At 46.2% G+C, this 14,284-nt stretch overlaps 1 protein-coding gene across 2 annotated transcripts in view; it reads left to right on the top strand.

The window, feature by feature from the left end:
• Window positions 1–14,284, top strand: part of LOC119174811 (exportin-4) — a 42,119-nt gene that overhangs the window by 4,645 nt on the left and 23,190 nt on the right. For both annotated transcript variants that reach the window (XM_037425891.2, XM_037425893.2), the window contains exons 5-12: window positions 718–834; window positions 3,656–3,821; window positions 4,640–4,746; window positions 5,812–6,105; window positions 8,278–8,454; window positions 9,574–9,698; window positions 12,728–12,852; window positions 13,716–13,887. In XM_037425891.2, coding sequence (XP_037281788.2) covers window positions 718–834; window positions 3,656–3,821; window positions 4,640–4,746; window positions 5,812–6,105; window positions 8,278–8,454; window positions 9,574–9,698; window positions 12,728–12,852; window positions 13,716–13,887 — 1,283 coding nt within the window. The remainder of the gene's footprint in view (window positions 1–717; window positions 835–3,655; window positions 3,822–4,639; window positions 4,747–5,811; window positions 6,106–8,277; window positions 8,455–9,573; window positions 9,699–12,727; window positions 12,853–13,715; window positions 13,888–14,284) is intronic.

The raw sequence follows: 14,284 nt of genomic DNA on the forward strand, positions 1-14,284 counted from the left end.
GCCTTCGTTTTCGAAGATAACTGCCAGATGGCGCTCGGGCCTAATGTGCCTAGATGCGCTCGTTCACCTTTGCTACACGCTCGAGGCACTCTAACGCAGTGCCTTCAGAATACCACTCACCGATTTTCTTGCGCAGAAGATCAAATAAACGTTTCGTTCATTCTCTCCAGATGCAAGACTATCGTCTTTCGACCACATTTACAGTGTAACATGTAGATTCGGGCTAATTTTTTCTGAAGGGGACACGCTCAAAGCACTTGCATCGTTTCATTTTTCACTGCCCACAGGTCTCCCGATTTGAAAACGATGCATTCAGCGTCACTGAAGCTTTGAGCACATATGGTCTCAGGCCCTCCCCCACTGCAGGGCACTTGTTTTTAATCGTATTTAGGCAGGCTTTTTGAACTGATGCAAAATCGTTCTGAATTAATGATGCTAGCATTAATGATACAATGAATTAGAGCATCTATGATTCAATTTCAGGGTTACCAGATGCAAGGCTGCTAATTACTGTGAAAAAGTCGCAGACAAAACGTTCATTGCCAGGGGTCCTTTCATGTAGTAGGCATCATTTCCATAGCCGAGTGCTTCTACTGCCACAGTTCACTTTGATAATTTTTAGTAGGAAGCTGTGCAGCCAGTACAATCAGAAATACTACATCACTTCTGGTGTGCAGCCAAGCTTTAAAATACTATTCATTTCTTTCTTTTTTTCAGCAATCTCTTGGGTGTTCTCTTCTAAGTGCTCTGTTGGTTGAGTTCTCAAGTTCCACACGAGCAACAGATGTTGGCCTCACGTGGGAAGTTCATCTCAAAGCCAAGAAGTCGTTTGAAGTAAGTATTCAGCTTGTTTGTTTTTGATGTGTGCGATTACAGTACATAGCCTTTACAATAGCGCTTCCATACAACATACTTCAGGATATAACAGATTGCACTCAAATTTCAGTGTGTTCTACATATTCTGTGCTTGCAAAATGTTTTGCATATCCCCCTTTCAGAACTCGGCTATGTGCCCCAGAACTTGCTTTTATTGCGATAGCAATCATATGGACAGTCTTGGCTGGTTTTTAATATTGCCAACGGTGCCTTCATGCGCGGTATATGTATGCGTATCTATTGTACCGGCGCTAGCTCTGTGCCAGGGAGAGAAAAGACGACGAAGTTCGTGTGTCGCGCTCTCGGCCTCCTGTTTTCTGTGCTGCAGCTGTCTTGCTTGCCCTGGCGAGTTTCTTGCTGAAACTCCTCTGAAGAACACGCTTGTTACACTATATACAGTGAAACCCTGTCAATTCGTACTTCACGGGACCGGAGAGAATGTTCGAATTAACCGAGGGTACAAATTATTGTGAGTACGAAGAAAGCACTTGAAAAATGTCTCCTTCACCATCAGACTTTTTTTCTTAAAAAAGTTTGTGATCGCGGTTTCCTTCACAAACGCAATGCACGACGAAGTCACAATTTTGCGAAGTTCTTGCAGGTGTCTTAGTCCACGGGCACTGTCCGAGGAAAGCATGCATATGTCCTGCAAAACAGCCAACGCATGCGCAGCCTCCGTGATAGTGTGGCGTGTACGCTCGTCAGCATCACTTGCGCTCTTGTCAGTCGATCCCCCTTCGCCGTCCAAGACTTTGGCGACGATATCGCTGTCGTTCACTGTGTCGGCCACGGCAACATCGTTGTCAGTTGCGAAGTAATCGCCCAGGCACATCAGCTGGCATGATGCTCACATAGCGGCCGTCTTGCTCTTCTCTGGTTTCCTCATCGGCCAACACCCCCGGACCAGCAGCAACGTGCACGAAGCCATGCCTAAAGCAGTTTGCGACTACTGCAGGTGGTGTGTTGTTCCACATGTATGTCAGCATGTGGATTGCGCTTAGCAGGCTTACTTCGTACTGCTTGCCTGGCTCCATGCAGAGCAACATCCGCTCGAGTACCATTCGTTGATAGCGGCTTTTCACCAACTGTATGATTCCTTGGTCCATCGGCTGCAGGGAAGCCGCTGCGTTCGGAGGCAGGAATAGCAGTTCAATGTTCTCGAGCCCGAATACTTTTGTGCGCGCACTACAGTTGTCTAGCACGAACAACACCTTCTGAAGGAGTTGGAAGGTGTTCACATTAAACTTTTTCATCACTTCTTTTCGAGATGCTCCCACTTGCAACGCCTTCAATATTTTCACCTTCGCAGCCAAATCCTTTGCTTCGTACTTCGCCCTCTTCGCTGCGGGAGTTGGGGCCGCAAGAGACGGAGGGCAAGTCATCCCGGCGTCGCGCGCGCAAAGTAGACAATACGAACACACACACAAAAAACACACTGTGATAAAAACGAAATAAAAACCGGGGAACTTTTCAAAAAACAGACAACAGTAAGACTGCAGATGGCACAGATCACGTACAGATAAATAAAGCACACTAGAGGTAAGCACCGTCATGCAAACCTGTTCAAAATGCAAGAAAAAAGGAAAGGCAAATTTTGTAGGTTGCCCATTGCTGATAACAGTAGCAATGCACTGCCTTTCATTTTGGTTGTTTAAACCACCATGTGTTTTTTTTTTTCTCTTTTTGGTGCCATTGAGATGTACTACCCATGGACAAAGTTTTGAATCTCAAAGGCCTCAATCCGATCCCAAAGTTGTTTAGGTGCGCCGTCGATTTGGCCGGCAGAATCCGCTGCTGCTTCCCTGTTGTGACTCGACCGCGGTCGGGCGTTCGAATTAACCAAAGCGTGGCCGAATTTGTCCGAATTAATGAGAGTTTTCAGTCATAGAAGAATGTACATTTTGGACGGGACCAGACGCCGTGGCCAAATTAACCGAATTTCTGGATTAACGGGTGTCGAATTAACGAGATTTTACTGTATTGGAAAACTAAAAGAAAAAAAGCCACCCGCGCTTGTCACCCAGCTCGTCACGATGCGCTAACGCGCACTTATCCTCCACGCGTACCTTTCCCCACGCATGGGAGCGGGAGGTTAGGTGCTTGTGCACTCGCGCCTATCCTTCGGTGGGGATAATCGTGTGCCTTGGCCTTTCACCAGAATAATTGCATTAGTAGTTGCGTGGGCCACAAAGGTCAACTTTGCTCGCTGAGCAGGCCCCGTTTGCGAAAAGAGCGCGCTTTTCAAACACAGCGAAGTAACAACTGGGACACTCGTTAGTTCGCACTGTGCCTGTGATTACGTTTGGTGCTTTGTTTTTGTTTGAACAGCGTGTTAAACCTCGAGTTGTAAACATTGTTAGTTAGCTCTGGTCCTGTGTGTGTTTTTGTGTGTCATTTGTGCGTGAGCAGCATGCTGCATGTTTCGATCTGCTAGCCGTTCTCAACGTTACATTCCTAGTTATTGCTATCACATTCATCAGTTGTTGCTTTGCCCTTGCGGCAAAACTGTGACTCTTTTGTTCTTGTTTACTTTTAATGCATTTAAAATTTTTTTTGCTGTGCTAGCTTCTTTATTCCAATAATTATGCACTAAATACCTAGCAGTACTGGTATTTGCTAAGGTCACAGTTTTCTGTGACCTAACTGTTGCAGAGTTTGGATTTAGCAGTCCGTGCTTTTTGGATCGTCATAGTTCGTTGTAGTGAGCATTCACTGTACAGTACAGCCCGGTTTCAGTAGATAGAGGGCTAGTTATAATGTTTTGTGCCACTGAACCCAGGCCAACCACCTGCGAAGGGTGTTCCAGTTCTGCCAACAGGGCCTTCGAGAAGCAGCCAGTCGCCTGGGAAATGGTCCTGTGCGACCCGAAGACCGCAACCTGCTGCGTCGCCTGCTCCTACTGTCAGAGCAGCTTTTATCCTGGAACTTTCAGTTCTCCATGCTGTGTATCCTTTGATTTAACTTGTAATGACTGGCCATAAGTGACTTAGATATTTGCAAGGGTTAGAATTTTATTTCTGTGAAGCTGGCATTGCAATATGAAAGGAGCATGTAAATTTGAAAGCTTTAAGGATAGGCTAATAAAGGTATGTTATCAGCATTAATGATTAGGAGATTTTAGGGATGATATTCTCTTGTAGGTTTCGTGTAAGACTGTAAAATCACAGGAGGAAGAACTGCGAGACATTGCAAATGGTATGAGTGTTGCCATATTCTTTGTGTGCGGAAAACTGGTAACATCTTTCGTCGAGAGGGCGAATGCCATAACCGACCTTTTGTTTTGCTCAATGAAAAGCACACAAGTGTCATCTCGATCACATGTTCATGCTGTCAAAGTAATGTAGATGCCCTTACTGCACTGCTGTTACGATGTAGAATGACCTATTTTTGTTCCTCCATGTTTCTGCACTAAAGAAAAAAAACGCCAGCATGAATAGTCTCTACTTACGCTACTGTTACTTGGGGAATATCTGCACACCTTTAAAGTTCTCTCATCGAATTTGATCTCGGAAACATTCTTCCAAAAATGGTGGCAGAACATGTATTAATTAGTAGTGAGAGAATCGAAAGACCAGGTTACGGGCAGCAAAATGCACATCAAAGACCCACCCACTTTAGAAACTTTCAAGATGCTTGTTTGAAACCTTGCACTGTGTATGGCAAACTGGTGGCGAGGAATGACGCAGAAGATATTTTTCACCAGTTAAATCATGTTATTCACTATGAGAGACCATTTTTTTTCCCTTGACTTAATGGCATTCAGTGCCCCGAAAGCTTGTAGGTATATTTGAGGCACAGCAGACTCCGACACTGCGGCCTGGCCAAGACTGGAGAGGGGCATTTGATGAAACACCTCAGCTGTTACTGCAGGTAAGGTGTGCTGTCGTGTGGTACAATATTTTTAGTGCATTGGAATGAAGAGAAACTTGTAACTTGCAAATATTATGGGATACACATCAACATTGCCAATGTGTAAAACAAGGCAGTGTGACCAGCAAGAACGGGGTAGTAATAAATTTTTAATATAATTTCATGTGAATCGGAAAAATGGTAACATGACTCTAGTATAAAGCGTGCACGTTGTGCACCTCTGTCGCACGTTCTCTCATCACAATCTGCGGCCAGCCCAAGGGCTTGACAAGCCAAGATGGCTGGTCACTTTTTGTGCGCCACCTGTCTGTGCTCCCACTGCTGGCAATCAAACTGCTATCTCAACCTCTTGAGACACAGCGAAGCAAGAGGCAACACGATGCAACTTTTTGTAAAAGTTCATCTTTGAAAGCAAAATCTTTGTAGCTAATCATTCCATAGTTGCTGCAGCCTGAATCCGATTTTTCAGCTTAATTTCATGGAGCTGCTGGGTTTCTCAAATTTGCTCGTGGCAGCATCATCCGCTTATCTATACAGTAACAAGAACCAGTATGCCGTTTACTGTTATATGGAGGTTTAGTGGATAAATTCTATGCATATTTTCTGGGGGGCAGACATTTGTTCCGTTTTCACAGAGCAGGATGCCTGTTTGGCCGAGTCTTTACCAAAGAATCTTCCAGTGCTTACGAAGAACAAGTGCAGACTATAGAAGCCTTGTTATGTCTTTTGTCTGCACCCGATCTTGAGAAACAAAGTGCTTTTAGCAATTTTTCATCAAGTGCAGTTGAACGTGGTTATAAGAGACCTGCACTGGGAAGTAGTTCTTGCTTCCTCATGTGGAAAATCTCTTACAAGTAGAATATGATGTCATTTTCTGGTCAACCCTTGTTTCAATGTCGGCACACTGGTGTCTCCAACATCTAGTTGCCCGTTACATCAACGCCTTTCACAAAGGAGTTCAAATGTGTTCTTGCTTTGGACAGGGTACTCTCCAGTTGCTAGTGTTGCAAGTCTGTAGCTGAGACAGGTGACTAAAGTGAAATGCAATGGATAAACCGATTGCAGCTCTACGGTGCCTTGAGCCAAGATGGAGAGCTGGCACACGTGGCGCTCCAGTGCCTGCTGCAGTTGGCCACCCTAAGTCACAGCGGAGAGCGACAGCAGCGGAACACCCACCTCAGGCGCTTCATCCAGGGCGGACTGCTCGAACTGATGGCCATCAGGCCTCCCCGCGCCGGCATAGCTCAATTGCTGGCCCGCCTCGCACTCTTCCATCCACCTAACCTGCTGTCCGCAGAGATGCACATCCCATACCTCGAGCGCCTCTGTGACCTGGCCTGCTGCGTGCTCCAGTCGCCGGTCAGTCTCGTCATAATCCCTTGGTCGCTCACATCACCCAGCAACTTTTAGTGCCTAATGTAGACGAGGCTGTATGATATAGCCAGGGACTTGTGAGTTCCTGAGGAAAGAAGGTAGACACTGGTTGTGTTCACTGATTGAATCAGCAGTAGCTCGTGGTACGAGAATGCAGATTCCATTTCAGTTTGTTTAATTTATTTTATCCTCAATTGCACAAAGCTTTACAAAGGGGAGTGGAGCACAAAAAAAAAAAACAAAAAACAAAGGTGAACAAAATAACATCATAAAATAACAACCACAGTGTAGACAGTTAAACCTGCTTATAGCGAACCTCCATATAATGCAATCCTCATTATAGCGAACTTTTTCTATTCCCCGCCATTACTCCATAGAAGCACATGTATTTGCGACCTCTATGTTACAAAGTAACCGCGGGAGACACCCTTGATATAACGAATTTTCACCACGGACAATCTATGAATTTTGTTTCGATTTTGTCATTCTGGCACGAGCATGCATCTTCCGCGGTTGCCCCGCTCGTAACAAAGCGCGAAACGGCGGCGTGCATGGCGCGCTCGTGGCGCCTTTGGCTTCCAGGATAGAGAGAACGCTCAATTGCGCGCGGGTGTGCGCAAGGCGGGCAGGCAAGCCTGCACCCCTCGAGCTGATGTTGCCACCATTCTTGTCGCCGTGGGCGGAGGTGCCCTCGCCCTCTCTCCAAACAAACAAAACAAAAGAGAGGAAAAGAAAGCTACTTTTAGCATCACATATGTGGGGCGTCGCTGCATATGGAGGGTGCTTTACTGAATAGTTTTCCACAGTATCCGTGTCGCTTGCTCATAATTTTCGTCGCCATGTGCGCGTGCATTGGTTTCACTGCTTGCGCACGATGTGGCCGCCGCCGACTTTCAGCCTTACTTTTTCTTATTTTTGAAATGGGGACTACTATGTCTCCATCAAGGGGATGCCAGATTAGGCGCTGAAGGAAACACTCTGGCACCACGGTGACAATGACGACTCTTCGGAAGTCGACTCGTCATGCGTGTCCGTCTTGCGCCGCGTTGCGAGTTTGAGGGACCGTAGCCATCGTGATTAGCTCTGGCGACAACACAACGGCTTGTTGAATACAATGCAATAAATGCAATAGTAACAAATTTTAATGTTAAATGAAGTAAAGCTCGCAGTCAAGTCTTTTGGATGCAATATTGCGGAACTCCTACAAAACGTTGGTGTAAGCAAATGCGGCTGCTCCAGGGTGAAATACTCCATATTTAAGGCTCTTCCGCTAGGCTGCGCAACAAAACAATTTTTAATAATTTTAAGCATGATTTGAAAATATAAACCCTAGCCACTACGCCAGAAGAATGCTGGAATGTGTCACTATATTTCATGCTCTCTTCATTTCTACTACGATCTAATCGCATGTTCTCGCCAGTTGTCTGGCCCCGCCACAGTGGTCTAGTGGCTAAGGTACTCGGCTGCTGACCCGCAGGTCGCGGGATCGAATCCCGGTTGTGGCGGCTGCATTTTTGATGGAGGCGGAAATGCTGTAGGCCCGTGTGCTCAGATTTGAGCGCACGTTAAAGAACCCCAGGTAGTCAAAATTTCCGGAGCCCTCCGCTACGGCGTCTCTCATAATCATATGGTGGTTTTGGGGCATTAAACCCCACATATCAATCAATCAATCAATCAATCAATCAATTGCCAGTTGTCTATCTCTTTATGGCACCAAGAAAATAGGTTTCATTTAGCAGATGCTCTATTTAGTGAGATATGAACAGGGGTGTAGAATTCGAGTATGAAACTGATCATATTAGTTGCAGTCCTTCAATTTAAGCAGAAATTTTGTTTAGAAGATTTCCGTTTATCTAGAGTCTATCATATTGGAATGTTTTGTGCAGACTGACATAATGGCATTGAGGCTCTGGCCCAGAATTTTTATGTAGTGACCGTACCTTCATTTTCTCTTATGCACTGTATCATACAAGATTACTAAAACTGATGCCTATAATTACAATGTTTTTGATAGCTTCAACTGATTCATTGCTTGCTTGCTGTGCGTCTACTGTGTGCCCTAAATTTATTTGCCATTTGGAAGTGGAGGGTCTAGGCACATTCTTACTGCCTGAACAAATATTGGAGGGGCACTTCAATCAATGCAAACACATGCAGGTTGGAGATGACGCTGAGCAGCAGCAGGAGGCACTTGACCACATTCTGGACGCGTGGGTCCCCTTGCTTCAGGAGCCGCAAACCTTTCCTGCAGAACCATTGAAGGTGGCCACCATGAGAGTCTTCGAGCTGTACCTGCGTAGCCGACTAGCAGCCCCTGATGGGACTCGGCCCCCGGTCCGTGTGTGATGTTTATTTTAGCATGTTCAGCTGGCAGCTTTTAATGTTGCTTTATACCCGGCACCATAAAGTTTCTTATGGAGCCACATTTCACATAGTAGAGTGAAATGTGGTGCCAATGTGTTCAGGGGTTTGTGCTTTATAGTGACGGTATATGTGTCGGCAAGACTTGTGTTGGCTGGCGTTGATCTAGGCTTGGGCTAGAAAGTGGACACTACGCAAATAGAGCTTCTGCAGCAATGCTTATTCTGCAGCGTATTTAATGCAGTGATAAAGACATATTGAAAAATAAGAAGCTTCTCTAAAGAAAAGCCTTTATAAAGGGATCTGTTTTACCCATGTTATATTATACACTCAAACCTTGTTAAAACTTAATGGGATATAACAAAATAATGGATATAACAAAGTAAATGAAAGTCCCCTTCTAAGAGAACTTGTTGTTGGGCTAGTTGGTAGAGCATTTCGAAAACTTAATTCGAGCGCGAAAACTGTACGTTTTGATAATGTATGCTGTTTGGCCTTCTTTGGTATGTATGCGCACAATGTGTCCCGTATATATTTAAGCCTTCGAGCTATGAATAAATCAATTGGAAGTGAGCGCTGTGTGTTTGATGCATGGGTGTGTGCGTGTGTGAGTGATCGTGTCAAGTTTTCGCGCTCGAATTAACTTTTCCAAAGTTTCCTTGAAAGCCCCATTGAGAACCATCCATTTGTAGTGGCTGTGTTTATTAAGCTTCACTGCACATTTTAAGCCTTGTAACTAAGTAAAATTGACAGATAAATGGATATAACGAACTAAATTAGTCTATCAAATTGTCTAAAAAAAAAAAAAAACGACTGTTTGGTGCGGGAATCTCAAGGTGTTGTCACCATCCGCATTTTCTTTCCGTGCATTTTCTCGTTTGCTAAGTGTTGTGTTGCGGTAAGAGTAGTGTCTTCGCGATTATGAAATCGCACTTTACAGGAAAAATCGTTTCGCTCTTTAGTGCCCTTTCAAGTAAGCAGTAAACCGTTGCTTGTCATGGCCAAGTTTCAAACAACTGAAAACACAAGATGTTACTGAGAAGCTTTTGATATGTAGCACATTTCTCATGTACATTTACTGTCCATGCGCAGATCAGTGATGAAGAGGAAGTGGCTGAAGAGGATGAGGATGATCGGGTCCGCTATCGTGACCAGCTTGCTGTGGTGGGCATGTTAGGCCGCCATGTCCTGCCGCACAGCTTGCCCCTGCTTTGCCGGTAAGACATGGATACAGTAGTACATTCCCATCTTTTTTGTAGTATTTGCTAATGCTCAATCAGCCAGGGGTTCCCGCCAAAGCTTGTGGGGTCTCGGTAGTGGCGAGCACCATGCTCTTGGAGTTAACGGACACAGCAGACGCGGTTGGTACAAACCAAATCAAACACACACATTTATTTAACTGTTTTTTGATCGACAGCCGAATTATTATAGCATAAACTGTGATCCACACGCTAGGACATCCTTACAGAATAGTGAACAACACTCAAGAACATGACAAACGAGGTGGTCGCTAATGCCTGACTCACCACGTGGGCGCACCGCAGACAGCCCGCGTTGCCGTCCACGGCAGACCCACCGCTGGAGACAACCGCCACCAGCCGAAGAGACGCGCTCAACTCTCTCCACCACTACCAAGGCGTGCCTGCTGCTAGGGGTCACCACCGGCGCTAACGTTTTCCCAACCATGATGATGATGACAGTGGTGGTCAACTCTCGCGAACACAATGCTACCTACCTCCCAATAGCTGTGACCCCGAACAGCGGCTTCTGCGCGAGACACGTTCGTCACGCGGCGCAAACAACTTTACAGGGGGTGTCAGCACTCCCACAAGCTACACTAGTGAACCCTTGTGCTTTGATCTTTTCACTGCCATTGGAATGATGGGCATGGATACATCAAATCTTCACCCATACTGCTTCACATGTCCTTTCCAGTTGATTTGTGGCTCACCACATTCATAAACTTCTAAGTGGTTGCAGTTTTGTTGACACTTCAAGGCAACAAGTTTTGTGAACATGCAAAGTCATTGGGAACTGTTGCAACCTAATGATGCAATATTTTGTTGAAAATTATTAATTTGCAGTCAGAATATTGTTTGCAGCCAGTCCATCTTTACTGTCCTGCTCGCAACTCCGATATACATTAGCTCCATAGTTACGTCCACTGTAGTAATTTTATATTATAAATTCTGGTTTTAGCAGCATTAATTGCTTATGAAAGATTTACTTGTGTAGTGACACGCATCCCGAAGGAGTATGGCCACTAGCGTGGGTCCAGTCTTAGCGAGCCGCAGGGCACGCGTTAACCGTTGCCATGGCAAGAACATAGTACTGCTCAAGGTCGCAACACTTTATTGTCTGTGGCAACACCAAAACGCAGTACAGCCCGTTGCAAAGCCGCGGCGGGAAAGCAAATGGGCTTACCTACGCCACAGGCATAAAAGTACTACACAGGGTGCCACGAGCACGTCCCCGTGGTAAAGGTGATCCACGGAGACACCGGGACCAAGGCCTGGTTGCTCGAGCGAGGGCAAAGGCGCTCACATTGGCTTCGGAGAGATACGAGTTGGCGTAGCCTGGCCACGCACTAGGAACCCGCACCACTTTTCGTCCTAGCGTTCGGAAGGGGGGGGGGGCGACATAAGGGAAGCATTCGCCGCGGGCGCAAGGCGCTGTTGGCGAAGTTTGAACGAGCCCTACAGGGAGCTGATGGACGGAAAAGAAAAGCGTGCTTATCCCCATGTCGTCCCCGGAAAGGCCTCTCTCTACTCCCGACGCACGCGCGCAAGGCCTCTCGGGAGACTTTGCGCGCGGCGCCACAGTCAACATTCGCTACCGTGTGAGGGAGTTAAACGTCACTCTGCTCCCCCAGCGCGGCAGACAGCGAAGGAGGAGAGACATGTCGGGACATGAGAACGGCAGAAAAGGTGGCAAAGCCCGTGCAAGAGCAGCGGGCTAGCCTCAATTCCCACACTTGCTGCAATTAAACTTTTGAAATTCTGTTTGGGCTAATTAAAGAGTATGGCACTGTGTTTTGTACAGTAGAACCTCATTCATACATCACTGTTTATACCCTGTGAAGTGAATATTCATGTGACAGTGACGAACAACACGAGTGACGAAGCAGGCCCTTCGCATAACTGTCGCTTGGTCATAGTAGCTCAGTCGCTGACTTCTGGAATGCCAGAATCTGTCATTCATTGCTTGGAAGTGCTATGTGTGGCAAGCAGCAAATCAGAGTTAATAGTTGTTGGCCATGCTCGCTCCATGACTATGTGCACTGAAGGACAAAATAAATAAATCTGAACGTTCGTGAATGTCAAGAAAAGAGAAATTACTACATAGTTTAGGACCTCCAGGCACATTTTTTGTCACTTTGTAGAACAAAGCATGTTGCTTTACATTATATACCATAGGCATCGCACCACTTTTAATACTGAATAGCTGCCCTCATGCCAGCAACACGGGAGCTGTTAAGTCTCCAAAGCTATTGTAAGGATGGGGCTTGGTTGTGCGAGTGGTCACTTGAGCTCATTGCCATCACGTGGACTTTCACGCATATGAAGTTTGGGCCTTGTGCTTCACAGCACCACTTCAATTTCATGTTAGCTAGCGCCCCATTTGTTGTTCACCTTTGTAATGTCCAAAAACTGCGATAGTGTGCTGTAGATGCTTGTCTGTTAGCAGTTCCTAGTAGTGAGATACTTACGTTTCCCAGGTGATGCAGTATTTTTATTTCTATAGTTGCTTAAAATGAAGTAATCGGTTAGACCTGCAGTGGGTGTCATGTGGGTACAAAAGGGGCACTTCCTCCTTTTGCACCACTCTATGGACGCCCAGACACATTTCATGTCGCTTTGTTCAGCAGAACGTGTTGTTCTTTTGTATGTTGTTCATGGCAGAGTGCAATAAATTCAGTATTGCAGGTATAAATTCAATTTAAGAGCCCTCCTCATGCAAAGGGGGCACTTGCTCCTTCTGCAAGAGCCACAAGCCTTTCCAGTACTTGCCCCATGCCCCACCAGTGTGCCACCCCTTACCCACCGCGATGCAAGATGGATTTGCACCATCTCAGACCGAATCTTGCCGACGCTCTTGCTGCCTGGCACAGTTCTAGCGACTATCGGGTCCTGCTTTCTGTGTTAACTACATTGCATTTACAGTCCACGTGTCTAGTCTACTCCTTTCTTCTGTGATTGCATTGACAGTGTGTGCTTAGCGGGTGTGCTGTTCATTCTGCCAACAGAGTGATAGAGGACCGCACTCAGCGCCTGCAGGAGTTGCTGCAGGGTCAACCTCAAGCTGGCATTCCCATGACTGGTGCCCACAAGGAACTGTTGGAGGACCTCCACTGGATTGTGCTCATCACTGGTAATGTTATGACGAGCTGTAACCTCTTTTTCATATTTGGTTGCATGTGTGTTTAACCTCAGATAGCCCGCATTTTTTTTTTTGCCCAAGTAGCATTTAAGTCTCTTGCCTGTCAACTAAGAAACTGCAATGTTACGCCCACTCTTTTTCACTAAGTCAAGTGCGATTTGTTGACTAGATTAAAAAGCTGAAATCGTCTTTCTAATTCGTGTTTAGTGTGCAAACTGATCTACTGGTTGCAGAACACAGAATGACCGTTTGCTGCAACCGCCACGCACAACACCGCGGTCGTGGCGAAGCAATATTGATTTACGAGCTCCGAGGGCACGCGTCTAATGAAGCAGTGGATTAAAGGCAGTAAAGACGCAAAATAGGCTACATGCGTTTTGGCGTTCCTGTCCAACGGATCTATTTGTGAGGAAAGCATTGGGCCACGCTTTTTCGGCAGCCAGCTGCGTCGTCCCGTTTGTTCTTGTGTGTCCCAGAAAGGCATACGCGAGTTGTTTTGATGGAAATAGATTTTGCTAGCTGTTTTAATCCTTTGAGACTCTCACCTTCGTGGGAAACCCTACGCTCCTGTGTTCGACTACTCCAAGCCATTATAAGACCTCAACGCCGACGATGATGCTTGCGATTGAGACCCCCCGTCTCCTCTTGTTTTTCTCTGTTTTTTTTTCTTACGGTGTTAAAGAAAATGTGGGCAAATAATTAAGTGCAACCCCCACCCCTGTTGCGGAAATCTCCTGGATTCAGAATCCTTGAACTTGGCAGGTATGACTGTATGTGCAAGTATGTAGAAATTCTGCAAATTTGAAATTGTGCCATTCGTTTAGTATACTCAGCAGTAGCCCTTCTCTCTGCAGGCCACTTGTTGACAACAGTGTGTGACGGCGAGACCCCACTAATTCCTAAGGAAGTGACGCGGTTCAGCTTGAACTCTGGGGCTGACGCGGCAGCCACACTTTCCCTGCTGTCGCGACTAGGCCAAGCCGATGCAGCGTCTTCTGTTCAGGGAAACGTGGACCCAGTAGTTAGGTATGGACCATTTGTCGGGAAGCTGTCATGGCTGTCATGATTGCGATGTCTGGTGAACAAGTGTAGTAGTATTGTGGCTGGCCTCCTTTGACCAAAAATGGCCTTGCAATGAGGTCGCTTAACATGTTGCATATTATTTACGTTGTACTGGCCCTAATTTTAAAAGCTAAGCTCATTGTGCCATGCAGATCTCCTCGACACTGATGTGATGTCAGTCTACAGTGTCAATTCTGATGGCCTCATGCACCAGTATAGCTTGTTGTGGTGACGTCAGATTCCAAAACATCCAAAATGGCCACTTGTGCACCACCAATGAAGCCACGTAGCAAAGTGGCTGTAAAAACGTCACTCTATCTTGCGCGAGTGTGAAACGAGAAGCTCGTACTGTGTCGCGATG

The sequence above is a fragment of the Rhipicephalus microplus genome, chromosome 5 (assembly GCF_043290135.1).
Source record: "Rhipicephalus microplus isolate Deutch F79 chromosome 5, USDA_Rmic, whole genome shotgun sequence".
Taxonomy (NCBI): Eukaryota; Metazoa; Arthropoda; class Arachnida; order Ixodida; family Ixodidae; genus Rhipicephalus; species Rhipicephalus microplus.